The sequence below is a fragment of the Oculina patagonica genome, chromosome 12 (assembly GCF_052425735.1).
Source record: "Oculina patagonica isolate OP01 chromosome 12, crgOcupat, whole genome shotgun sequence".
Taxonomy (NCBI): Eukaryota; Metazoa; Cnidaria; class Anthozoa; order Scleractinia; family Oculinidae; genus Oculina; species Oculina patagonica.
The window spans coordinates 483,149-509,322 of record NC_135769.1 but is presented as its reverse complement, the minus strand read 5'-3'; the positions used below and the strand labels follow the sequence as shown (position 1 = coordinate 509,322).

The window sequence follows — 26,174 nt, the reverse complement described above, 5'->3', positions numbered from 1 at the left end:
TTAACATAAATGTCGTGGTCTATACCTCAATTCAGCCATAAACTCTGAGGACTAACTTCAACTTCTTTCAAATAATCGGCCCTCTAGTTTCGAAGAACAGTTTATGGATTCTTCTATGAAAAAGCTATGAAATGTACAACAGTTGCTGAAGTATTGCCGTCTGATCAATTCTGTCAAATGGCTTTGTAAAATAAAATTTTGTATTTCGAAGATGAATGAAATGGCTGGTTACTGAGCTGCTTTTTTATTTAGAAAACTACTGCCAGTTTTGGCTGAATTGTTCTGGCAATTTACGATTTCCCCATTCCCATTCCCAGAGACACCCAAATACAGTAGTTGAGCTTGCTGACAATCAAGTTGGACACTTTTCTATGCATTGGCATTCTCTTACCTCGAGCCTTCGTTCCTTACTGCGCGCGCTTCCTGACCGCTGGTCAAAGAGAACGAAGACATTGGGTACAGGATGTATGCATTTGCTGAGGCAAAATAACACTTTATCATGTTTATTACTAAAACTACTTATCTTCTTTAACATTTTTTCACAACAATCAACTATTTTCAACATCGAAACATTTGATTTACCAGAAAATAACAAACCATTTCACTAATTTGGTCCTTTAGAACATTTCTGGATGGTCTTTACCATCCAACACACTAAAACGCCTGTAATTTATCAACTTTTCTAAAATGTGACGTTCACGTATAACTCAGGCAAAATACTTATTATTTCTTGATTAAAAATAGCAGCCAGTTATTTGACCGTTTATTTTGACTTTGTTTTTAAAAGTCGACTACGTCAAGGCTACTTAAGAATTTCTGTCACTAAACTAACACTGAACAATCCATTTAAAAATCCAGTGCAAATTACATCAAATTATCTTTTCGACATATTAGTTACTCGTGAAAAAAAAAAAAAAAAAAAAAACAGAAAAGCATCTTAATGGAAATACAAAATATCCGTTCCTTTTTCGTAGATGCAATACGAACGCGTCAAATAAGTCACGCGCCAATCAAACGTGGTTTCGTCCAATGACGAGGCTGTTTTTCGGCTTTTAATTGGCTTCCAAAAAGGTAAGCATCAGTGTGCAAGGTGTGAATCTCGTAACAAGATCGTAAGTGTCTTTACAAATCACTTCTAAAATGAATTGCGACTAGCTCGTTAATCAAGCCAGAAGTCTTTAAGGACCCATGTGGATCAGACGCGGTAGTCCTTCAGCCTAAGCCGTACCCCTGACACTGAATGGCCTGGAGAAGCTTCCTCTTAAGAATTTTCTTCGATGGGTACAACGGAATGCTCATCCGCTGACCACAAGTAGTTGCCATGGGTAACGCCTTGGTGTTGCCACTGATGACGTCCACGGTGATACTGAGGTCTGGAAAACACAAAGGGAAAAGGAATCGTGTTTATTGCCCCTTTAGCGTATTTGATATACCGTAAGAATCGCTTAAATTATACAGATAAGAGCAAACTAGTTCTTTTTTTTACTTGGCCAAATCTATCAAATGTTACAGACTCGTACAGCCACTATTTACAGTCCTGTTTCGATCGGAATCTGAGCACACGATTTTCGACGAAGTCTCCTAGCAACATGACGTTTGCTGATGACGACATTCTTCACGGACTTCACGATGCGACAGCTTGTGAGAACTGGCGAGCATACGACAGCAAGCATACACCACGTTACTTAGCAGCCGCTGACGATAACTGTAGACTCGGCCATGGAAATTTTATAAGGAAAGGTACCATTTCTCCAACGTTTCCACTGAAATAAAAAAAAGAAGAAGTGGTGGACACACGATAGGCATGAGGAACACCATACCTTGGTCAGGATCCCTTCTGTCAGACAATGCTGGAAGAACCGCGCTTCCTGTACAAAAATACAACAACTGCTGTCTTTGAAGGGGAGTCATCTTCTGTACAATGGACCAAAACCACCTGATGACAGAACGAGGACGAATGTCAAATGAGAAATTCTCCTTACTTATTTTCGCGTAATTTGTGTACTTCTTCTTGGGAGAATTTGGCTTATATTTATGACTTGTTCCCCGAGATGCCAGGTTCTTCATTTATATTATCTGCCTTCTTGAATTTGTTATGAGATAGTGACGAAATTTTAAGAATTAATCACTGTTGGGATGAATAAGTTTAACAGGGGGAAACTGGTGGCGAGAAGGGTTGTATTCAAGTTCTCACTAAATATCCTAGTTTGCTATGAAAGAAAAAGGACCACTGTCGGTTCTAACCGACTTAGACTACGGCAATGGCGAATGAATGAATGAATAACTTTATTACTGTGTCTAAAATGTTTAGCTGAGGGGAAAAGTCCCCTCTACTAATGGTGGACACCTGACTAAGAAAAAACTTAAAAACACTTAAACCTATAATTACAACTAAGTCATAGCCGCTATATGGGTCTGCGCGGGAAATGGGGGAGGGGTCGTTACATGTGCCAGAAGAATAACCACATTACAACCCTTAAAATACTTAGTAATTTCTCACTAATCCAAAAGTCAAGAAATTCTCCAGCTTAAAATGAAGTTCTTATGTACCGTTTGAATCTGTCGAGTATATCCGTTGAACAGCCATTGCTGTTGCTGAACGTCATGACGGAACGAAGTCTGTTGATGTCTACATCTGTTGTGCCTCCTGACAGCAATAACTGAAAATCCTACACAGAATGTGAAAAAAGTGAAAATTAATTTGCTTAGTTCACACAGAACAGTCTTCGTTCTAAGTACAAAAATCAACCCAGTCGAATTTATATGGCCAATTATCTTCTATGTTAAAATAAAAGCTAAATTTCATGTAGTCGACATGACATCATATTGAGTTGTGTTCCTACTGCTGGTCATAAGATAGGCGACTCACCTCTGGTGTAAGAGAAGACAAGAGTTCTGCAGGGATGACGTCATGTAGTCCGCTTTTCATCGCTTTCAGTTCACTTTCTACGCAACCAATCATCACTTTGGTGGCATATAACCTATCATAAAAACATTCACATTAACATTTTTTCACAGATGTTTTTTGAAAATGAATTTTTCAACAAAAACACGAGCATGGGACAAAGAAAAATTCTGAGTCCCCGACGGGAATCGAACCCATGGCCTCCCAGATACCGGTTGGGCGCTCTAACCAACTGAGCTACGAGAGACTCGTTGTGAGCTGGGCCATTTACTAGTAAGGTTGATATGTGACACGCGTCCTGCATACTGCTAGGATCAGCAATGTCGAAATCATCAAGTGTGTTGTAAATAATAAAGATGATAAATTTTAAGCTTGGTGATAAATAATGAAACTGAATTTTTCAACAATGACACGAGCATGGGACAAAGAAAAATTCTGAGTCCCCGACGGGAATCGAACCCATGGCCTCCCAGATACCGGTTGGGCGCTCTAACCAACTGAGCTACGAGAGACTCGTTGTGAACTGGGCCATTTTACTAGGTTGATATGTGACACGCTGCCTATACAGGGTAACATCCTGTATCGTGCTCATTCCGCATAACCTTCCACGGATTTTCTCGGGTTAATTAACTGCTGGTTATCCGCAGCATTTCTGCCATGTTGTTCTAGAAATTCTTTCGCTACCCGTGTACATACAAATGGGGTATTTCACTGTTATGTCGACAGATCGCTGATTTTAAGTATTGTCCCTTCCGGTCCTCCCAGTAAGTCAATAACATCATAGTATTACCTGACGTATTTGTAGATGTTTTCGGGCGTCACTGGAATATGTGAACCTCCTGGAACGAGCTCTTCTGTTGTACCACCAACTGATGTCTGTGATAGCAAAAATGGAAAGGTGAATTATTATCTACACTTTTAGACGAGATGTCTCGTACGTCTCTGGAATGGTGAAAATAACGTCCTTTAATCGACAAACAAAAGAATTTTATAATCGGCCAAATCATTTTGTCGATAGAATTAAATGTTATTTCCCTGAAAACCTGCCCAAGAATAAAGAAAACTCATCAACAAGCTAGCGGGAATTTTCTTGATATACCTCTAAATCCTGTCAAAGAAACAAATCTTTAAAATTCTAATTTACAACTTTTACTGATTTTTTTTTTTTCAGATTTAATCAAAAGTTGCTTTCAAGTTTGGGCAATAAACATTGAAACTTATTAGCCATGCGTGTGATCCATAAATACAAAACACAATCACAATCATAATTTAACACAATCACGTGGTTATTTAAAGCTATACCTCAAAATGACAGCAGTAAGTGGCTTGAAATCGCTCTGACGTCATCATTGGATGGTTGCTATCAAGAATCATACGACTGAGACCCTCAAACAGGTCAGCATTGAAAAACGCAAGGTCCTCCCACGTGACATCCCTAGACAACAACAAAAACAACAACAATCACCTTGACGACAGACAACAACAAACAAAATCACAACAGATCTGGAAGAAACTTAAGTGAATTTCAACATGTCGCCAGGTGTTGAAAAAACAACGTACTAGCATTCACAGGACTAAATACGAACTAAACAATCAAGTGATTCCTTTACTGAAGTCTTCTTTGTCTACGCGTAACGGGGAGGCCAATACCCTTCTAGGGTGGCGAAGGGAGAAAAAACGTAATCACAGGAGCGTCACTGAACTAAAACGTTTCAAGTCGTACAGTTAATAAGCAATGCGAAAATTAAGTTCTCCAGGGCTATAATACCTTTCCAAAAGGAATTTGACCACGTGACGACTGAAGTTAAGTGGAACAGTGTTGCTAAACCAGAGACTCAAACCAATGAATCTTCCAATGGCGGTAAACATCTTATGGCGACTAGTCTGAAACAAAATAGAAAACAACGCGAAATTGGACGATATTTTTGCAATTAATTGAAATTGTAAAGTCAACTAAAAAAACACAAAAACATTTCTTCTCTCTGAGAGCGCCCCCCTGACAGCTTTGTTACCTTTGTGTGGTTTTCCTCCTTTGACTTCTCTGAGTAGGCAAATGGTTTTGGTGCATAAAAACCGCTCTGCTCTGGCAACTTGCCAGGTTCGTGCAGTAAAGTTGTGGTTTCCACTGGAAGCTAGAAATGGAAGTCAATTTAAACAATGAAATGACAATGCTTACTTAATTCCCTACAAAATGAAGTCGTAAAATAGTTAAAGTATATTTTACCTTTTCGTCCGTTTTCAGAGCATTCGCCACTGCAGCGAAAAATCCTCGGTTAACACCCGGTCCAGATCCTTCTTCGCCCTCGAATTTAACTCGCAGGTTGCTGTAGTGAAATGTGGACATCTGCAAAACAAGTTCAAACAAAACAAATAAGAGTCAGATTAAGACTATTGTAACGTACGCTACAAAGGCGTGCTGTCACAAAAAATACATGTAGTTTCCTCCAATCAAATCTACTCTACAACGAGAAGGACCATGTTCATCGTAGCAGCGTAAACTAAGAAGTTACATGTACAGTCTTTCATAAATGAATAACCCTAGAATAACTTACACTTAACACATCTTACGTGATATGAGATGATTAGGAATACTTTCTCTATAGAATTATTGAATTAGCCAAAAGGGCCAAGAATGTCACAGTGTTAACGTTTTTATGTATACCACTGGAGAAACTGCAGTGCACATTACCTCTCCAAGTATTCTGAGGGTGTTCTCCTGGATCTTCTGCCTCTTGATTGACAGGGAGAGAGTGGTACCGACTCTCCCGCCCAGTCCTCCATAAACAAGCTGTTGAGATTCACTTGTGATGGAGTCACGAAGATAAGAAGCAGCACGACGGAACCTGAACAGAAAAAAAAAACAATGGCATTTTTCTTTGCCTACTCAATACAAAGAAAAGCACATTTTTTACTAGGGCCAGCTAAACCAAACGCGCATGCGTACCTGGCCAATCTTCCCGCCACGCCAGCACGCGCCGCCAGGAAACTGTCTCTCTCGGCCCCAGGCCCGTCTGCTAGAAAAAGGCGGGAAAACAGATCTACAGAGATCTTCCATCTGCCAATCACTTGATCAGGTGACCAATTTAGCACCAGGGGAGTTGTGTGGGTATGCCTGCAACGAAAAAAAAAATTAAAACTAGTATCAACTCTAGGTACGAAATAAGCTTGTATAAGAGCGAGTAAGTACAATCACTACTTACGTGCCCATCGTACTAAAGGTGGTCGGTAGTCCGCTCTCCTCGTCATTTTCCCTTTGTGACGCCATATTTGTGTCGTCAACTGATTTTTGACGAGCCATCGTCACGTTATGTGTAAACACTTCCCATGACGCTTTAGGAACCTTGGGGAATTTCTGCTGTAGTGTATCCTGCAGACTGCTTAAAAACTTCTCTCTGTCTACATGTATCACGTCCATTCCAAAGAACTTCATAACCGCCTCTCGCTCGTGGCTGTGACGCCGTCGCCTCTTGGCCTCCGTTTTGGGGGAGGGCCTAGTTTCTAGGCCTGAGGTATCTTCGTGCTGCGAAGGCTGAGAGGAACTGGGTCCAGAATCTTCTCCGTCGTGGCTTGATACAGACATGCTTCGGCCGAGGCTTGTCCCAGCGCGAGGCCAGTGCGTTAAGGAGTAAATAAAGGCGTCCAGAACATACACAGCATGTTCATAACTGTAGAAGGAATATAATTCGAGTAACAAGAGTTAAGAGAAGTTCTTTAGTAAAGTAGAAAAAGAAGGGGAAACCAGATCATCCAAGTCTTAGTCGATTGAGCCTGAGGTGTTTATGACGCGTTGCTAAGTAACATGACGTGTCCGTATGACGCCATACTGACGTGACATTTGTCAGCAAGTTTTGCAATTTTCTGGACATGCAGTAAATCTGATTACACAAACTGATGGCAATATTCGAGCAAAAAAACTGTTCAACAAAACACTCACCACAACATGTCAACAACAGGAAGGGAATCCTTATGTTCGTTGCTATGTGCTCTCAGAAGGAACATAAGGTACTCCTCGGGGGAGGCCCCGGGGATAGTGGACACAGTTCTTGTCAGCATGGCTAATTCCGTGTCTTCAGGGCGCTGAAGTGAGGCAAGGTACCGCTGAAAAGGACAGAAAACAGATGTGGCATTAATATTGCAGGAATGTACATAGATTAGCATAATTAGAATTATTAGCATGATTAGTATTTTTAACGCGATAATATGATTAGCATAATTAACACGATTAGTACAATTTAAACGTGATAAGTGTGATTAGCTAAAATGTATAGATCGTGGGACACCCAACAATAATGGATCCAATTAGGAAGTGGGGATGACTAACAAAACGGAAAAACACTCTCCTTAAAGTGTATATGACATGAAAAATATTTTCTGATTATTTGAAAGGCCTTTCGAAATACAGAAGAATGGCGCTTTTCTTTTCGAAATATCTTTTTTCGTTTCAGAGATATTGACGTTTTTGTATTATGCAAATTAGATCAGTGATGACGTCACAAGATTTGACTCTAAAAATGGTAAAATACTGAATAAACAATATCTCTAAAACTATTGAAGCAGTGTTCTTGCAACTTGGCACCACAAATGTGCATCAAAAAAGGAACAAAATGACACCCTTAGTATTGTTGCCATAGCAACTCTTTCAGCTCCAGTCTCTCTCTGTCAAAAAGACAAATATCCCCATATCTGGCCTCTAAAGTGAGACAAAGGGTCCTGCTTAGAACAGACATAGTTCCCATATTGCCTTAATTCCCACCATTGGTTTGGCTGCGCTAGATGGTTCTTGGTTTAAGACAAAAACTGGGAATTTCAGTTTTTATTGAGACAGCACCAGCGGCAAAACTGTTGTCATGGCAACAGCCCTAAGAGTAACATTTTGTTTCTTTTGTGATGCAAATTTGTGGTGCCAAGTTCCAAGAACACTGCTTTAATAGTTTTAGAGATATTGTTTATTCAGTATTTTACCATTTTTAGAGTCAAATCTTGTGACGTCATCACTGATCTAATTTGCATAATACAAAAACGTCAATATCTCTGAAACGAAAAAAGATATTTCGAAAAGAAAAACACCATTCTTCTGTATTTCGAAAGGCCTTTCAAATTAACATTGTAAAGAAGACAGGTGAAAATCATCCATTAGGAAAACTGTGTTGATCTATCGACAATTTCTCAGAACAAACATTAAAAGAAAGGAATGAATTAAGTAAGGAAAATTATTATTCCCAGCTTGGAATCCTTAAAGGGTAAACATTGTATTGTCCTACCTAAGAACCTACCTTGGTGTCAAAATGTTTCCCCATCCTCAGCTGCCCCTCCACCACATCCAACACTCCTGACAACCAAGCCCATGACTTCTCCAAGATAGACATAGAGGAGGTCTGGATCGACTGACACTCATCCTGTGCTATTGACAGGGCAGGCAGGATACCTTCATTGACTGCACCCTGCTGGGGCGAGGCGGCAGTGTCCTGAGTGAGGGTGGTCATCAAGTCCAAGGTTTCCTTGACCAGGCGTGAGAACATGCGGGTCAAGTAGCAGTTTCCCGTGTGAACGCTGGGCGGGGAAATCACGCTTGTCGCCAACTGTGGAAGCTGTGTGGATTACAAAACATTGAGGTTATAAGTATGTAATACAATACTAGCAAACGCACCGGAAGTACCCAGGGGAGGTGAGTTCTGGAGTTGGGGGAGGGGAGGTCGGGTACCATCTCCAAATACTATGATTCACTGACGTGTCAAGGCGGCCATATTCAAATTATTGGTGGACCAAAAAATACGAAATGTTTGCGCAGAATTTGCATAAAAATAGAATTTAGTTCCCAAGGGAGAGAAAGTCTTTTGTTCTGGTCCACCAACATGGCCACCATGACGTCACGAGAAAACATGCAATTTATAAAGAAAGTAAGACTGGCACTATGACTTGGTGTAAGAACATGTGACCCCAACCGAATATTACAATTGACTGGCTCATATAACAAACTCGCGTCTTATCTCCGGCATCTAAGAATTTTAGACAACAACTCCAAAATTACAAGCGGCGTTATAAGAATTGAATTGAAATACAGAAGCTACATTGAATATTAAAAAAAGTGTTTCTATTTTTCAGCCTTACATGAATATGCCCGGCCATGCTGTTTCCCTCATTCAAACTAGCAACACGTCCATCCAAAGCCCACGCGTACGGGTGATCATGGGTAATCCCTGTCGCCATGGATACGGATCGCCGCTGATCTGGCTCATCAAGTTCCATATCGCTGTCACCCTCACCACCTAAGGCTCCTATAAGATCAGTCTCGTCATCGGAATCACTGTCGCTATCCAGAAGAGAGCTCTTTTTGCCAAGGCCCCTTGAGACCTCAAACGGAGAAGGATCTAAAGGGGCTTGGAGAAGGTTTCTTGTTGGAGGTCCCAGAGGAACCTTCAGCAATGTTCGCTAATCTGATTCCACGACAGGATGAAGAACTTTCTGTTGACCTGTTTTGTTGAATCCTAATAGAAAAAGAAAACCGTCTATTAAGCATTCTGAGTAGGACAAACAATTGAAGACGAGAATGGACCCTTTGCAACTTACGCTCACATGGTACAAAATCCGCCATGCTGGAGAGCAAGCTACGCTCTGGGACATTCAAAACAAAGAAAAGTCAAGCACAACTGGTTGAAGTCGCTTTGTTTGAATGTCCCAGCGCGTAGCTTGCCCTCCAGCAAGGTGTTGTGCCATGTGACCGTTTGCTGCAAAAGACCAGTTAGGCAAATAAACGCATTTAAAAATCTTATGCGTCCATTCCATTTAACATCAATTGTGAAACGTTGCATCTGGAAAATGGAGAATAGTTAGCAGTATTCATATTGTTATTTAAGCTTACCTCTGAGCTGTTCTGAGCGGTGGATCCTGTGCCCTGCCTGCGGAGTCATGAGGACCACTCACACGAATTCCTGCACATCATAAAATCACAAATAATTACATGCATGTAGTTTGCATTCTAAACAACACTTTCCAAAAAATCGCAAACAAAGAGCAAACTTGGCTTTTTTTAATTCAGGGTGGTTTACATGTCATTGCCTGCGATACCTCAATTGCGATGAAATTCGAAAATTGGACCCCTCTTTCGCGTCAGGTTTAATTTAATTACAGCTGAAAACAGCTCAAGTATGGTTTCACTTTTACATCAGTCTTCTTACTGATTTACCTGGTCTTAATCGGAACCTTGCTCCTGGAAATCCTCCATTAGGGTTGGGTATGTTGTTACTCACTGAGGACCCTGTGGAGCGGGCTTGAGGTTTGGCCACACCCTCTCTTACAGGCACAACGGACGCCTCTGCAGCCTGTATCAACTCGTGAACAGCCAGCCATGAAAACGAACGCAGAATCATTCTAAAACGACAAAAATAAAACACCTTGTTACTTTGGTAATGGTAATGTTACAGAGTATAACTAAAAAACCCTTGGAAACTTGGAAATCACAGTCTTAGTTCACGTTCCCTAAGGAACGATTTACAAGTTACGACGTTCTCTCATGCGACAAGCTTATGACAGGCCCACGACATGGCTTGCGCGCGTCTGTCGTAAGGACATGGTTGGTTGATTTACACTACGCAATTGATGTTGTAGTCAAAGCGTAAGCCTGTCGCATGTGATAATCGTAGGCAAAATCGTACCGTCTAATTCGCCCGTACATACAACCCTGGATTTAGTCATTTCACGCTGTTGTTTTGGGGACAGAATCACTAAGAAATGTACAAGATGTAGAACGCATGGACAAAGCCATTGCACTGCTGATTTTCCAAACCTTAAGTTTAGCGATGTTGTTGTTGCCGTGTTTTGTTGCATGTAACTTGCTTTCTGACTGCACTTTATTTATTTGGATCCCGTTTTCTCGAACCTCCAAGGGAAATTCGACTGAGTAAACGGGAAATGACTTTTGGTTCAAGTTATCAGGAGGTTTGAAAAAACGACGGTTAGATAAATCGGGATTTCGATCCTTGCCGACATCACTGTTCACAGCATCAGAATTTACATGTACATGTTCTTATCGCGCAAAGTTCGAAACAAGACGGATAATGCATTCAAAAGTTAACAACTCTTTCCTCACCTGACTTTCCTCTTGAATTCGACATTGTCACTCTGACTGTTTCTGACATTGGACGCCGAAGGACTGGACCCAAGGCGGGTCCGAAGGTCAACATAAGATAAACCAGACCTGCTGAGATGCACAGCTAACTGTCGGATGACGGACCTCAGAAACTTTATCCCAACCATCATAGCAACATCTCTGGGGCTTGGAGTGCCGTGTAACTCACTGACCCGATGAACAGCATCGAGTGTCAGGTGCTGGGAATGCTTGTTCATTTCAGTGATAATAGTCTCCACAAAACTCACCAAGACAGCCTCGTCAGCGCATGAAAGCAATTCAAAGACAAACGAATCAAGGGAGCAAGATTCCATTGAACCAGAGCGGGAAGAACCTTTCTGAGGAAACATACTAGAGCTCCTTGGCTCCTCGGCCATGTGCACATCTGGGCCACCGTCAGAAGAAGTGCCTGTTGGATAGTACCCCAGAACAGTTGATGCTACAGAGGGCCAGCTCTGTGTAAGCTGCACCAAAACAGGCAAACTCTCGCTAGAAAAGTCATCAGGTACAACTGCTACGCTAGGTGAGAAACTTATCAAATTAGGAGCCTCTGCTGAACTCTCAGTGGCCGTAGAAGCTGTAGCTTCATTCTCACTGGCAGTAGCTTTACTTTCCACTGGCTTTGCTTTCTCATTAGTGTCTGCTTGAGCGCTCTGTTGCTGTACTTCTTCTTCTGGCGAGCATCGTCTCTCTAAAGCTGTCAGTGAATCTACAATGCTTCGGAAGCTGCTCGAGATGTCGTCGAGCTGAGCTAGAATGTTACTTTCCAGCATGGAGGCGTCTGCTACACCTGTTATGTTGATTTCAGCCATTATTTCACCATCTCCAGGAGATCGCGAGGCTGCTGGTTGCAGGCCCAGCTCGCGTTTGACAGTGAATGCTGTGTCTTGTCCAAACAAAACGTTCCCGTACTTGGTGAGTCGCAGCTTTTGGCTGGCGGTCAGTTTGATCCACCGAGCGTTGTTCACGAGGAATGCCAGTGATGTTTCACCTTCCTTGTTCGTGGCAGTAGCAATCTGGAAAACATAATGGGACCAAAGTCTTGTTTCTCCATACAATATCGATAGTCAGTTAAGCGAACAAGTAGTGGGAATTTAAGGAATCATCAGCTAAATTTTCGCGACGTCCTACAAGTGACGTTAAACCAAGACCTGAGGGGCTAATAAAAGTTCATATTCACGTTATCGTCAATAAAAATTGCACATTTCTCAATTTCAGAAAATGAAATTCTACTTACCTCTGAATAGGACAAAAGACGAGAAAATAACTGGCAAATGAGCTTGTCTTCCGCATCCTAAAGAATAAAGAATTATATTTGTAAGTTTGTAAAAATCACCTCCTTGTCAAGTAATCAAGTGTTTTCATTATCCTGCTTTGATTTCTCAGGCTGATTTAAAGGGACTGTGTCACGGCTGAGTTAAGTTTATTGTATTAAGTTTTGCCAAATACTCGCTAGATGAAACTTAACGTTTGCAAAAAAAAAATACTTCTATGAATCTAAATGACAAAACCGTAGCTTAATTGCAATCAAATGTGTCCCGGGGCGTTATAATTTAAAGTTACAAGCAAACAAGACTAACTTTGAAAACAGTTCAGCCCGACAATATTTCAAAAACCCATATTGCAATCTGTTTCAATTTTCGTCACCTTTGGCCATTCGTACCTTCATTTGTATTTGCTGTGTTATTAAAATGTTTCTTCACTGTTTTAAGAGGTTATTTTTATATTTCACCGAATTTGATGGCCATTTATCATGTCTAAATTTGGCTAACATCCGTGACGCAGTCCCTTTAATCAGCAATTGCTTGGACTCACCACCATTTTGTCTTGTGTAGCATCAGATGGTGACAGTGTCTTGGGAGTAATTTTGGCCATTCCCTCAACACTGGATACATTGTACACTCCTCCACGGACACCAACCTCCATCTCAGTCCTCTCTGTCTCCTCATTCTCCACCTGGATAATAATAACACCAGCCATAAGCCTTATACAAGATTCCTACAATGTACGCCTTAGGCCTTGGATCTTGCATACTCACAGTGAACATTGCAAAAAGAGGCCAAAAACATTTAACAGCATGGCTGTGTTGCGCGGCTTAAAATAATAATAGACTTTATTTATTACTGTTTTAGGCAAAAAAGAACACAACAGTATTACAAAAAAAGTTTAAAATAGTAAAAAAGTTATATACAAAAATATGAAAATATGATAGAATATGATAGAAAACTAAGAAAACTACATTTATAAGTTTCGCTCCCCTTACGATGAATGAAGTCTAATGCCTCTTTGTACGCGAAACGGGTACACGTATAGGGTTAAGTGATCTAAAATAATACGCGTGCTCCTTAAATAGGTTTACGAGAAACTGCAGTATGACCTGCAATCCTGGTCAAAAGTCCTGGTAACAAATTCTTTTGTATAATAGTGGTTGTACCATACTTGTTGCTTTTTAGTTTGTTACCTCTCGTTCGCCTATTTTGTCATCGCGTGCAACCTAAAAATTATTCATTGTAACATATTTCCTTTTAACTTCTCTCTCACAACACCTAGAGCAAAGAAGGCGGAAACTGTTCACTTCATTCAGAACTAATAAACAACTATTCACCAAAGTGGAGGTGGCTAGTGGTGGATATTAACCGAGCCGTTGTTTTAGTATATACTAAAACAGCAGATAATATAGCCCGAAAGAATAATTTTTGACTAGTTTTTCCCCTTCAAATTAAACAATTTTCTCGCGCGCGTTGCTCGGAGGTGAATAGCAAAGGATATTCCGAGTTTAAGTAGCCAATCAGCGCGCGCCAAAAGCACTTTCCACTGTTTTAGTATATACTAAATGTTGATATTCCAGTTAAGGTGGCTCGACCCAGTTTTTTTCTAGCGATACCTATCAACTTTGAAACCCTCATACTTAAAGGGATTAATGTCAATGACATATCTACTATATCACATGGATTACACATAGACTGAACTACAATATGATATAAATTTTTGGGAGATCGGAATGAATATCACGTGACAATGACGTCACACAGGTTTTTGCTCTGAATCGAATTTTAGCCCGAAACCGCATTTTCTCTCGAGATCCTCCACGGTTCGTATACTTTGGGTGTTTGCCTTCAGCTCTGCGGAGTTTCATCGAAATCTACAAGAGGAATTTTAAAATATCTTGGAATTTGTTTTTAGGTGGTATAATTTATGCGTAAAATAAAGACAAGACTTCATATAAAGAAATTTGCTTCTTTTTTGATGTTTAATGAGAGACTTTAGCCCTCACTCCTTTTAAAAATGTCCCATATCCGATATCCAAACCGTAAGAAGTAGGTAGACTTGTGCGATTTCGAAAAATATGAAATATATGAATCATAGTGAAGCTCAATGTTTAGCTCTATTCACCAATTTTACGCCTACTTTCGCAAAAAAAAAAAACACGATTATTTCAAAACTCGTCGATGAATTTTCCCCCACATTTTTTAGGGTGGCAATTGATCAGTACACTACACAATTCCTAAATTTGATGCTCATTGAAAACTTCTAAGGTTGTCTAACATAAACGCAAAATTGAGTAAATATTAAAGCAATCTCGTAGTTTTCAATAATTTTGTGCTCTGGGATTTCCTATTGTTTCGAGTTGAGCACAACATCGAATTCCTGTGCACCACGCGTGAAATAACTACGCTTGGCCACCTTCCGAAAGATTTCGGTAAGCTTTCGGAATACGTAATATTCTCGAGTTCAAGTAAACAATAATTAATGAATGAAACTCAATGACGCCATTCCAGTCATTTACATATGACTTGACAGCGTAGTCAGAAACTTACCTCGTTTAAATCTCTTTAGCGTAGCATTCAGTACGGCGGCCTTTTTTGTTCTGCATTTCTTGTTCTTGACATTTTTAGCTTTCAACTCAGCCAAGACGTCGACCACACAAGAAAAGTTGTGGCGTGACAATTACTTTTCCATTGTTTTATTTAAAACGGACCATATTTCGGAAAGATTTCGGTAAGCTTTCGGAAGGTAGCCAAGCGTAGTCATTTTACGCGTGGTGCACAGGAATTCGATGTTGTGCTCAACTCGAAACAATAGGAAATCCCAGAGCACAAAATTATTCAAAACTACGAGACTGCTTCAATATTTACTCAATTTTGCGTATATATTTGACAACCTTAGAAGTTTTCAATGAGTAACAAATTCAGGAATTGTGTAGTGTACTGATCAATTGCCACCCTGAAAAATTTTGGGGAAAATTCATCGACGAGTTTTGAAATAATCGTGTTTTTTGTTAAAGTAGGCGTAAAATTGGTAAATAGAGCTAAACATTGAGCTTCACTATGATTCATATATTTTTTATATTTTTCGAAATCGCACAAGTCTACCTACTTCTTACGGTTTGGATATCGGATATGGGACATTTTTAAAAGGAATGAAGGCTAAAGTCTCTCATTAAACATCAAAAAAGAAGCAAATTTCTGTATATGAAGTCTTGTCTTAATTTTACGCATAAATTGTACCATCTAAAAACAAATTCCAAGATATTTCAAAATTCCTCTTGTAGATTTCGATGAAACTCCGCAGAGCTGAAGGCAAACACCCAAGGTATACGTAGCGTGGAGGATCTCGAGAGAAAATGCGGTTTCGGGCTAAAATTCGATTCAGAGCAAAAACCTGTGTGACGTCCTTGTCACGTGATATTCATTCCGATCTCCCAAAAAGTTACATCATAATGTAGTTCAGTCTATGTGTAATCCATGTGATATAGTAGATATGTCATTGACATTAATCCCTTTAAGTATGAGGGTTTCAAAGTTGATAGGTATCGCTAGAAAAAAAACTGGGTCGAGCCACCTTAACTAACCTCAGTTAGCTTAACATGTAGAACATGTTGTACTAAACTGGCAAGTCCTCCCTCAGGTGCAGTCATCTCACTGGACACCATGTGATGATCCATCTCTACCAGAGCTTGCCTCAGTTCTTTGGGATCAGAAAATGTCACCATCCCTTGAAAGCAAAAACAAATGCGTTACTTAAAATCAGTACGTTCCTACATAGAGTCTGAGCCTAAGTCTGTGTCATCGAGACCCACTGCCCACTAGCCTGCGTAGAAAGCGTTACAGTACGAAGAGTTTTCCGCATTTTGGCCGCTTGAAAATTGGAGGGAGGTCCAAAAAAATAGTTTCACCTCAATTTCGGGCGCCTAAAATGCGGAAACACTTGCGACGCAGGCTAACTGTCTACCCACTTAGAAGTAACAATGTTTTTACATTTGGAGCGATTTTCACTTGAGTGTCGAAAGTAATTCGCGTTTGCTTTGGTTTTATATTACTACGCTTTGTGGTTGGTTTAGAACACTCGTGCCACTTTCTCGACCAATCAGAAGTAGAAACGAAACCAAACATGACTCGCTTACATGTACACATGTTTTCCCGCGCTTTGCGCAAACTACATGTATTTGCTTCCAGTTATGATTGCCTCAGTGACTTTTCTGTCTCATTTTGATTGGCCAGAGTGATTACTTTGGTTTTGGTTTTACGACACTTAATCAAAAAATGGCTCTATACGAGATAAAAACCTACCAGCTCTCTGAAAAACATTTCCTCACCTGACAGGGATTCTCGTCGACTACCAACCACAGGTATTCGTCCTCCACCCTCCACATAACGTCTTGACCATGGATTGGTATTACCGCCTGATGTGGTCGGTGTTAACAAGTTTCCTCTTTTGGGCTCAGCTGGCTTCTTCGGCATTTTCTTCACCTTGCCTTTTTGATGTTTCTCCAGTAATTTTTGTTTTGGTGTTTTAATACGATAGCACTGAAATAAAAAGGCTTTGATAACTCTTTGCAATAATACTATTTGAATTATTAACTCCAATAAATGGTTCCGTGAATCTAAGTGTCTTTTCTTAAGGCTAATTCACACGCTACGATTTGACGGTTACTACAAATCGTTTTATAGCGAATCATCGCATATGAATGGTGATACAATGCGCGGGCGACTCTAATCCGACAATCAGCCGATTCGGAAAGATCTCAGACTTTCTCAAAGTCGTTCGCTTCTAGCAGGTGCACAGATTTTCGCGTCTCGGGCACGATTCTTCGAACAAAAACACACCTAACCTTTGACAAAAAACAGATTCATTATATTTGCGGTACTTTAAATGAAAATAAACTAAATAATCTATTACCTTCCATTGTCTTTTTGAAAACGTTTTCTAAAAAAAATGGATTTTAAAATTTACAGTTGCAGTGCTTGCACTATACATATTTGTTTACCAAACTATCGAGGCCGACAAATCGCAGCTTGTAAATTTGCCTTAGTAGAAGAAAACTGCGCTCCCCCAGGAGAAAGCAACGAAGATGAATTTGTCAGGAAACTATATTTACCTTTCTCCCTTCGATAGTAGCCGGTGGTATTGTGGCTCTGTAAGCCGATGGATATCTTCCTTGAAAAAGTTTCAGCAGAATCCTTGGAGTGTAACTGGATGGTAGGTTTGTCACAGTCAGACTGTTTCCTAGTCCGCTCGGGGGAAGATTCTCTGTGCAGGCAATAGCGAGAGCATGAAGCGGGGTCATGCCGTTAAATGATGCAGGGTAGATCATCTCCTTCAGTGAGCACTGCAACTTGGGGCAGATGTTGTCTGCAAACAGCAAACATATTAAAAACCGTCAGAATTACTACCAACATGCATGCATTACAGTAATTTCTAAAGAAGTTTTAAAACTTTGCTAATGAACGGTACCTTTGTTATCCTCCACGAAATCCAGAATATAACTAGCGGCTTTAAAGTTGTGGCACTGAACAGCTGTCATAAAGGGAGTGTTTCCACGAGCATCACGTTCTTTAAGCTGTAGGACAATAAAGGCAATAAACCAATAAACAATTTACCTACCGTAATGATTCAATTAAGCACCCTCCTTCCAATAAGCACCCTCTTCCGAATAAGCGCCCCCCTTCAAATGTGTTTTTGTTAATAAACGCCCCTATTCCAAAAAGCGCACCCATTCTTATACGCGCCCCCAAAAAAGCGCTCCTATTGTGGCTTATTGACCCTACTGAAGTCGTTAACGTCGAAAAGATAAACTCATGAACATTCACTGTACCGTACATGTATATATTTACTGCTAAAATGAACAATTTTTGTAAAAGTAACTTAACTTTCAACAATTTGTTACTGTCACAGTTTATTTTATTGCTAGTTATTTTAAAATATATTAAAGTTTTGTTTTAAATAATTGGTTGTTTCGCAAAAAATTGAATAAGCGCCCTGTCCCGAATAAGAGCCCTGTCCCGAATAAGCGCCCTGTCTCGAATAAGCGCCCTCCTTAAGGTGCCAAAGGTAAATAAGGGCCCAAGGTGCTAAATTGAAACATTATGGTAAATGTGAGATTGAAGGATGTGTTTGAAACATGTCTGCTTTAAGAACAAGGTACAGTCAAGTGCAACTAATGTCTGGTCCAGTTAATAACACCCTTTAACAGGATGATAACATTTGTAGAACATGTATGTAGGTCTTACCATTGGCACAAACTCTTTTGCAAAAACAGCATCATTCAGCAGCACCTGTAAGCCTGCCACCTCTATTGGGAGGCCATCAACACTCTCAGAACTCACACCTGTGGATGGACCTGCCCCTGAAACAGAAGTGTATGGAATAAGTCTTTACAAAAGTTATTAATTAAAAATTACTTTTACAGCAGGCCTTTTGCAGAACCCACAGGGCTGTCATTAAGGGCTGTAACCCATAACACCTGTTACAATAAAATGTAAACAAGTAAGCAAAGTTCTTACTCCAAGCATACCATACCTTTAAGGTGACTCTGTAGAACATTCTGGACTGCATCTTGTTCTTCAACAAATGCTGGATTGCTACAGCAAATGTGCAACACATTCTGATTAGAAGTGGAATGCTGATGCAGAAGCTGTAGAACTCTCTTGCTGATCACAGTGACATTCCCTGTTGGTTTCTCAGAAATGTTTCCATGACTGTCTGCGACGCCCAGCTTTTTGGAGCCCTTCATGACACTTTTACTTCCTTTGCCAATATCTTTACTGTTATTCAGCTGTTTAAGCCAGTTTAATGCTTTCTCGATCCTTTGTACTACTCCAGATTGCACTGCTTGCAAAAGGTTTTGTTCCTGAAATGCTGGTGAAAAAGGTAAGATGATAAAAAAAATTAATGATCTGATTACCAAGAATAAAATATTAATTTGCTGGAAGAATTGTTGTCAACCGATCAAAACAAAATTAATTATCATTGTGCCTTGTTGTGATTTTTTCACCTTCCAACCCTGCAGTTAATAGAAAGCACAGCAAGGAAATAGTAAATTATGAATAAATCTTACTACTCAGGGCCTGATTGTTTGATTACCGGTAACTAGGAATAAAAGCTACATGTAATTGAGACTTTAGTTAGTTTTTATGTACATGTAAAGCATTTTTTATTGCTAATATAGTGCACTTTGGCACTAGTCAAAATCGAGAATTAGACCTGGTTGTTCAAAGGGTGGATAACACCATTCGCCAGATACATTTAAATCACCATCCAGTGGATAAGTGTTAACTCAACAAACCACGCTATCCACTAGATAGCGTGGTGGATAGCATTATCAATTGTCCATAGCATTATCCATCCTTTGAACAACTGGGGCCTGATGGATAAAAATATAAACAGAAAACCTTCAGTTAATGAAAAGTTAAAATCTTGTATTAGCAAAGCTAAATCAATACCTACCTATGAACGCTATTAACACTCTTTCAGGTATAGAACTCCCTTCTGAACTTTGACCTAGCCTTGTCCCTAAACCAAAACTTTGGACTGGAGGAATTTCTCCCACATTTGGATTGGACAACTTTGTGCCATATGGCCTTGGATACAGGCAGCTGTTGACGTCAGTCAGCAAGACCACGTCACAATCACTGGTAGAGTGAAGTAATGGAAATCTGTGGCTGGAACAACGAAAGTTGCATGAGAGAAGGCCATCAGACGTCGACGATTCAAGATTTGTTGACACCTGTACATTATCTGAAACATCATCATCATTATCATCATCGCCATCCTCGTTACACCTTCTTCTCTTTTGCCCAGTTACTGGTTTCTCCTGTGTAACTGATGGTTCCAAAGATGTTGGTGCCAGAGCTGCTTCTCTGCTGCTGATAGCTTCAGAATCCACTGTACAGGAACCATCATCGTTGCTACTGGAAACATTTACATCACTACTGCAAGTGTAAATTCTGCTGCTGTCTATAGCTTGCTCCATTGCTGGTCCCAAGAAAAATGCCTTACCATCAGTCGAGCGCTGAGCAATGAGAGAAATCCCTATTGATGTGGTTGTCATGGCAACAGGCTTAAGACCAGCAAGGACTTCTTTATTTCCTGATTTGGTTGAAGTGCTGGCAATACACTTTGGAGCATGTTGAATACACCCTCTGTATAATGAGCTTGTTGGTAACTGCTGAGTCATGGCACTCCCCTCGGCATTTTCACTTGGTACTGACTCCAGCTCAGAGACTTTGAACACACGTAACGACGACTCTGATGGCGACACAACGTTCGCAACTTTGACAATAACATGAGGACCATCAATAGCTGCAACAGTGCCTAAAAGTTTGTTCTCACTTTCAAGAAAAACAACATCTTTGACTTCCCAGATTTCGGAACCATAACTTGGCACATTGGAACTTTGGGCTTTTCTTCTTACACTAGTATGTGGACTTGAGGACCTCACCGCATCCTTGTGACTAGAGATTAATTCCTCTTCAATTGTCCTGCCTCGTGGAGTGTTCACTGCTGGGATATCTGTAGTTGATTGTTCTGCTCCACTGAGAGATTTAGCACCACTGTCAATCTTCTTATTAAGTGGTTCAACTCTGATTTTTGTTACGGCAGTGCTGGTTCCTTCAGGTGACTCATGGCCGATGAGACGCCCTACCACTGGTCCCCTGATCTCACAACACTTATAGACTAAAGCACCAGGAAATCCAGGAAAGTGCTGACGAAGCTGAACTTTTTCATTGACACCAATGTTACTAGCTTCACTGGTTGCTTTGTTTAACTTCTGTCTGAAATTTTGGCGTTCCTCTGCTGGTAACAATCCCCTATAAAAAAGAAAACAAGAATAAAGACAAGAAGGACCAGAAAAGCTCTGAAAGAAAAAGTCGCAGCCTAGTCGCAGTTGGAGTCCAAATGCCAGATTACTGCACAGTATTAAAGGGGCTATGTCATGCAATTTTAGTCAATTTCGGCACTGACCAACTGGTCATAGAATGAACTGAAATATCACAACAACGGTTTAAAACTGTAGAATATCTCAAAAGAAACACAGAAAGGCCAAAAAGGGGCACGGGTGGGCAAAATTCGGGAAGATTAAAATGGATTGCGTTCGGGTAAACTTGAAAAACGTCAGCCCGGCTTTTTTCAAGATTTCTCAATTTGTATGAAAGTGTCAATTACGATGCTCAAAAATCATCCTTGTTTGTTATGTGGTCGTGATTTTACCAAAAATAATGACTTTTGCTCTGCCAAATTAAAGGTTATTATTAACAAAAAATTAATAAATAAAATTACCTAAAATACCATGACCTAGCCCGTTTAAAGAAGATAAAGAGTTGATGCAGTTGAATGATTGAACTGTTAAACTCTTTTTGTTATTACAACCTCACTAAACTGCACAAAACTGCTAGAAAACCCCACCAGCTTGAGATGAAAAACAATGCTACACTACAAATACATGTGTTACATGTAAGCATGACATGTTCTTAAGAATGCTGAACCCATGAATATGGTAAACCACTGACAAACAGATGCTAAGCTCATTGCCGCTATTTTAACATTAAACAGCAAAGAATTAATTTCAACCAAGAAGTGTCCTGACTTTATTGTACAATAAATTTTCAGATTCCTGAAAATATTAAACATTTCAGGAATAGAGAGAGCAATGCACAGAACACATGAACAATACTTACCACCAAAATATTTTACCAGACTGTGTCATTAAGCTTGAAAAGAATTCACTGCAGCTGATTGACAGAATATTCTCTCCCTGAAGGTCACTGAATGTCATTGCAGGATGAGAGAGTTCCTGGATAAGAGCTGGCGGATCTCCACAGTTAGACTCTACAAGAAAAAATATAAAATTAACAGACTTGTAAGCAAAATAAATCATATTTCATGAGCTGAGCTGAGCTGAGCCTAATTTCGCAGGCATGCCAACAGTTGTTGGTGATAAAAATATTGTCTAAAACATCATCAGTAGTGACTGACAATAAAATTTATGATGTTTCATTCCAAATTTAGTACAACAAATCCGTACAAGTCAGCTTGTCTTAATCTTTGCCACAATTCGCCCCTATTTGAGTGTGTTGGCAACACATTGCAGATGCACCAGGGACTTCCTTGGGAAAAACACCTGAATGTTGCCGGTTCCAACAAGCAACTTCATTGCAGGTATACCAGTGGCAAATTTAGAAACATCCTTAATGCTTCTATGTGCAGTACACAGGGCAGGGTGTTCATTAGGCATCGGAGATCTGAGAATTCTCCCGCTACTACGTAGAATTCTCCGACTAAATTTCAAAGGCCTATGCCTATTTTTTATTAAGATGTGGAACCTTTAGAAATCATTCTCCGGTTAAATAACACTATTCTCCTGCTATTACAATTCTTAATGAAAAACCTGACAGGGTTGTCAAAAATAAGCCAGCAACTGGCGCATTTCACCGGCTATTCTGAATTCTGTGCCAGCTACTCCGAATGCTAGTACATGTAGGGCAGTTCTGAGCATGATACTGGAGAAAGTGGGACTTATAATTGTTAGAATTGCTTTGAGGAGAGGCAATTTCAGCTAACTAGTGTAAAAACCTCAAATCCATTTTGCTCCGAGGGCTTCGTATCCTGGTCCCCCAACACGGGCATTGCCCCTGTACCTTGCTGGGGGCAAGACCCCCGCAGACAATCCTGAGTACAAACAGTACATCACTCACCTCTGAGAAGCTTGTCATAAAAAGTACAAATCTTTCCACTTGATGTCACCAGTGAGCAGCGAACATTGGATGATGTCAGAAGGCAAACTTCTTCACAGTCCAGACCTAAAGCCTCTCCTAAAGGGTGTGGCTTTGCTAATGGAAGGTATGTGGGATCTTCAGAAGAAGAAATCTCCATGGCAACATCACATGCTACATCACTTTCATATGGCCAGTGATAAAGGATTCCAGTTCCTTTCTCAACCAGTAAAAATTCTGAATGCATTGCCGTGATGTGTGAGAAAGCAACTTCTTTACCCTGTTAACAAAAATTTAAAAATAAATGGCACGCAATGCATGCAGAACAATGACGTTTAACAAGGGGGGTCTTAAATAATTTTCAGGAAATTTGTCAAAAAATTAACATAAATTAAAAGTAGCTGACAACTTGTCTGTGAAATGACTTATCCAACTGCAGGTTACGTTTTTGACATAAGAAGCAAGGTTAGTGATTGCATAAATTAACAATGTGAGTATCTGATGGAATTCAAATTAATGTGATGCGGTAGTTATGGGGTCACAAAGATGCAAATTAATACATGTTCTTTATAGACATGCTCAATTGAACAATAATAATATTTAATATTTATTTGTTTTATATTTTTCTTTTGATTTCCCATTGTTGTTTCAACAAAGGTTGCAATATATTGTAGCGTGACATCTGATAAACGACATACACACATACACTGCAGCCCTGTATATGAAAAGAATTTAGAAATTTCTGTCTACTAAATCTTATAGAACTCATCGAATATAATTAATCTTTTTCATTAAGACTTTGTATTAGTCCTTCTAACTGCATGAGAGTATTTTGCTTTTGTGTTCTATGCTGCAATTTTCTTATTGACTTAAATTTGATTTTTTGGTGACATAATGTTCCTTCTTATCGATCAAATGAGCATAATAGACCGAAAGATCCACTCCACACGCCGATGACATACATCATCGCTTAAAAATGTTAGTGGTAAGCCCATAACATTCCTAAAGAAACGGAGCAGAAGGAATGGCAGTTTCCTTCCCTAGAGAGATTGTTACAAATGTACACAATAAAATAATAATTTAATATTACATGTAGATTTAGCCTTTTGAGTAACCTAAAACAGTCAGTAGAAGTTTTTTATTGGATGTCACAAAAACCCTATTCAGATATTGATTGTTTATCAATATTGATTGTTTATCAATATTGTTTGTTTATTGATTGATTAATTGATTTATTGGTTAACTGACTGAATGTCTGACTGACTGGCTGACTGAACCACTGACAGATCTGATTGAGTGACAATATCCTTTGCCTTATAAATAAATATAAAAAGTAGTTTCACTCACATTTTCTGCTTCCAACCATTCCAGGTCACCAATTTCTGGATAACAAAAATCTGCATCACTGCAGCTTGCAGTTTTACTCTCACTGGAAGCTCTGTCATCAGATCGCTGAACATTAGCAGTTGTAGGTCCCCTGGGAAATGCTCCCATTTCAGCAAGCTGGGCCCTCACAACATTGGGCTGAAGATTGTAACGTCTATTTGTGTGGATTATTGGCACAGAGCCTGTAATTGGTAATAGATAAGACGGCCATTGCCTCATATTTCCAGGAATATTTGTGGTAAAGACCGTCCGATGAAGGAGAGTTGGCGAGGAGACTGAGCGACGGGTGTTGGAACTTGCTGATGATGAGTTTAAAGAATTTGTTTCCTGCCTTTGATTTCCAATATCATGTACTTTTGGTTTTTGATTTTCAGCTTTTCTTTCATTACTTTCTTTTGTCGGATTTGAAGTTGATGGTACATTTCCACTAGACGTACCTTCATTCGTATTAACAGTTTTTACTGAACTTGAAGTTTGCATAGAAGAATCCGTGTTTGATTCACGACTGTTTGATCCACTTCCTTCCACAAGTGTTGAGCTGGTATTGTTAGGCTTTTCTGGTGCTTCACGTCCTGTCTGGGTCTGAGATTCTCGAGTGACTGAAGTCTGAGTAGTCGCACTATATGTATTCGACATTCGCTGCTGAGTCCGATTAGTGGCAAAAGCACGAAATGGCGAAGGACTTGGCGACGAAGACATCGCTGCTCTAGACACCAGATATCGGTCGAAGAGTTCTGATCGACCGGGAAGAGTTCTGGTAGTGCCTCCATTATTCAACAACTCATTTTGAAGTTGCCTTGCGTAGGCTTCGTCGCTTTGAACTTGAAAGAGCGGTTCATCTGAGTTTTCTTGAGAACTCGGCAGCTTCTTTGAAGAATCAAGGTTTTTTGTAACACATTTAACCCTGCAAACACGTCCATCATTAAAGAGCAATCCCAAAAACTCCGGTCCAACTGCTACTTGAATAATTCTACTCGAGCCCAAATCTGGCAAGCTGATACAATTTTTAACTTTTTCCACTACGCCCCCATTGCCATTTGATTCCTCTAGCACCTGATTAATGTACTTGAACAGCTCATCTTCAACGGCATCTTTTGATTTATCTTTGCGTAAACGAACGAAAATAATGCGAGGTGATAAATTTGTCCACGCATCATTTTCGCTATTACCGTCCGCCATACTTTTTGGCGTCTGAAGATACCGAACTCGATCCAGGCTTCGCGCGACTGGATAAAAAATTGTAATCGTGACGCGTGATTTTCCACGTGACAAATAAAGCGTTACGTGACAAGACGTTCCCTCGTCTCTGGCGGGAAAAGTTTACCTCTGGAGTCTGCACCCCTCTGGACGGTCTAACCTAGTTATACAGGCCTTTAGCAGATGTTTCTTACCATATCAGTTTTGGTCTAGCTTAATTGTGTGTGGAAAAAACTTGCCACGTTCTTGACCGTGATTTATTGAAGATTGACCAGCGGAGTAAAATGAAATTAATTTATAGATTTGTTATACGGCAAAGTTGTAACTTCATAAAATTACAACTTGATGACGTTTTAACTGGAAACTATGGTGGACGCGCTTATTTCCGAGCAATTCCCTGGCTCAATTAGCGAGTTAGACATTTTGTTTGGTATTTTTGTTGTTGTTATTGTTGTTAATGTTGTTGTTGTTCATCCGTTTTATTGCGCTAATTTTTACGCTAGAGCTTTAGATCAGACAAGGAAGAATTGATAATTTGTTATCTACAAAATACAATGCTCATTAAAAT

General features: G+C 40.0%; 1 protein-coding gene across 1 annotated transcript; it reads right to left on the bottom strand.

The window, feature by feature from the left end:
* Positions 1-487: 487 nt before the first annotated feature.
* LOC144631452 (uncharacterized) lies at positions 488-25,596 on the bottom strand. Its single transcript, XM_078489879.1, is given in 31 exon segments — positions 488-1,373; positions 1,821-1,936; positions 2,551-2,669; positions 2,870-2,981; positions 3,696-3,781; positions 4,208-4,340; positions 4,674-4,789; positions 4,918-5,037; positions 5,130-5,249; positions 5,595-5,748; positions 5,850-6,017; positions 6,106-6,570; positions 6,840-7,003; positions 8,179-8,493; positions 9,014-9,268; positions 9,270-9,390; positions 9,765-9,834; positions 10,089-10,273; positions 10,992-12,046; positions 12,268-12,324; positions 12,846-12,986; positions 15,883-16,025; positions 16,627-16,837; positions 17,410-17,663; positions 17,766-17,871; positions 18,542-18,657; positions 18,831-19,169; positions 19,758-21,121; positions 21,989-22,139; positions 23,006-23,303; positions 24,371-25,596. Coding segments are annotated over 31 exon segments (8,433 nt in total). The 5' UTR covers positions 25,589-25,596; the 3' UTR covers positions 488-1,212.
* Between the last annotated feature and the right edge of the window lie 578 nt (positions 25,597-26,174).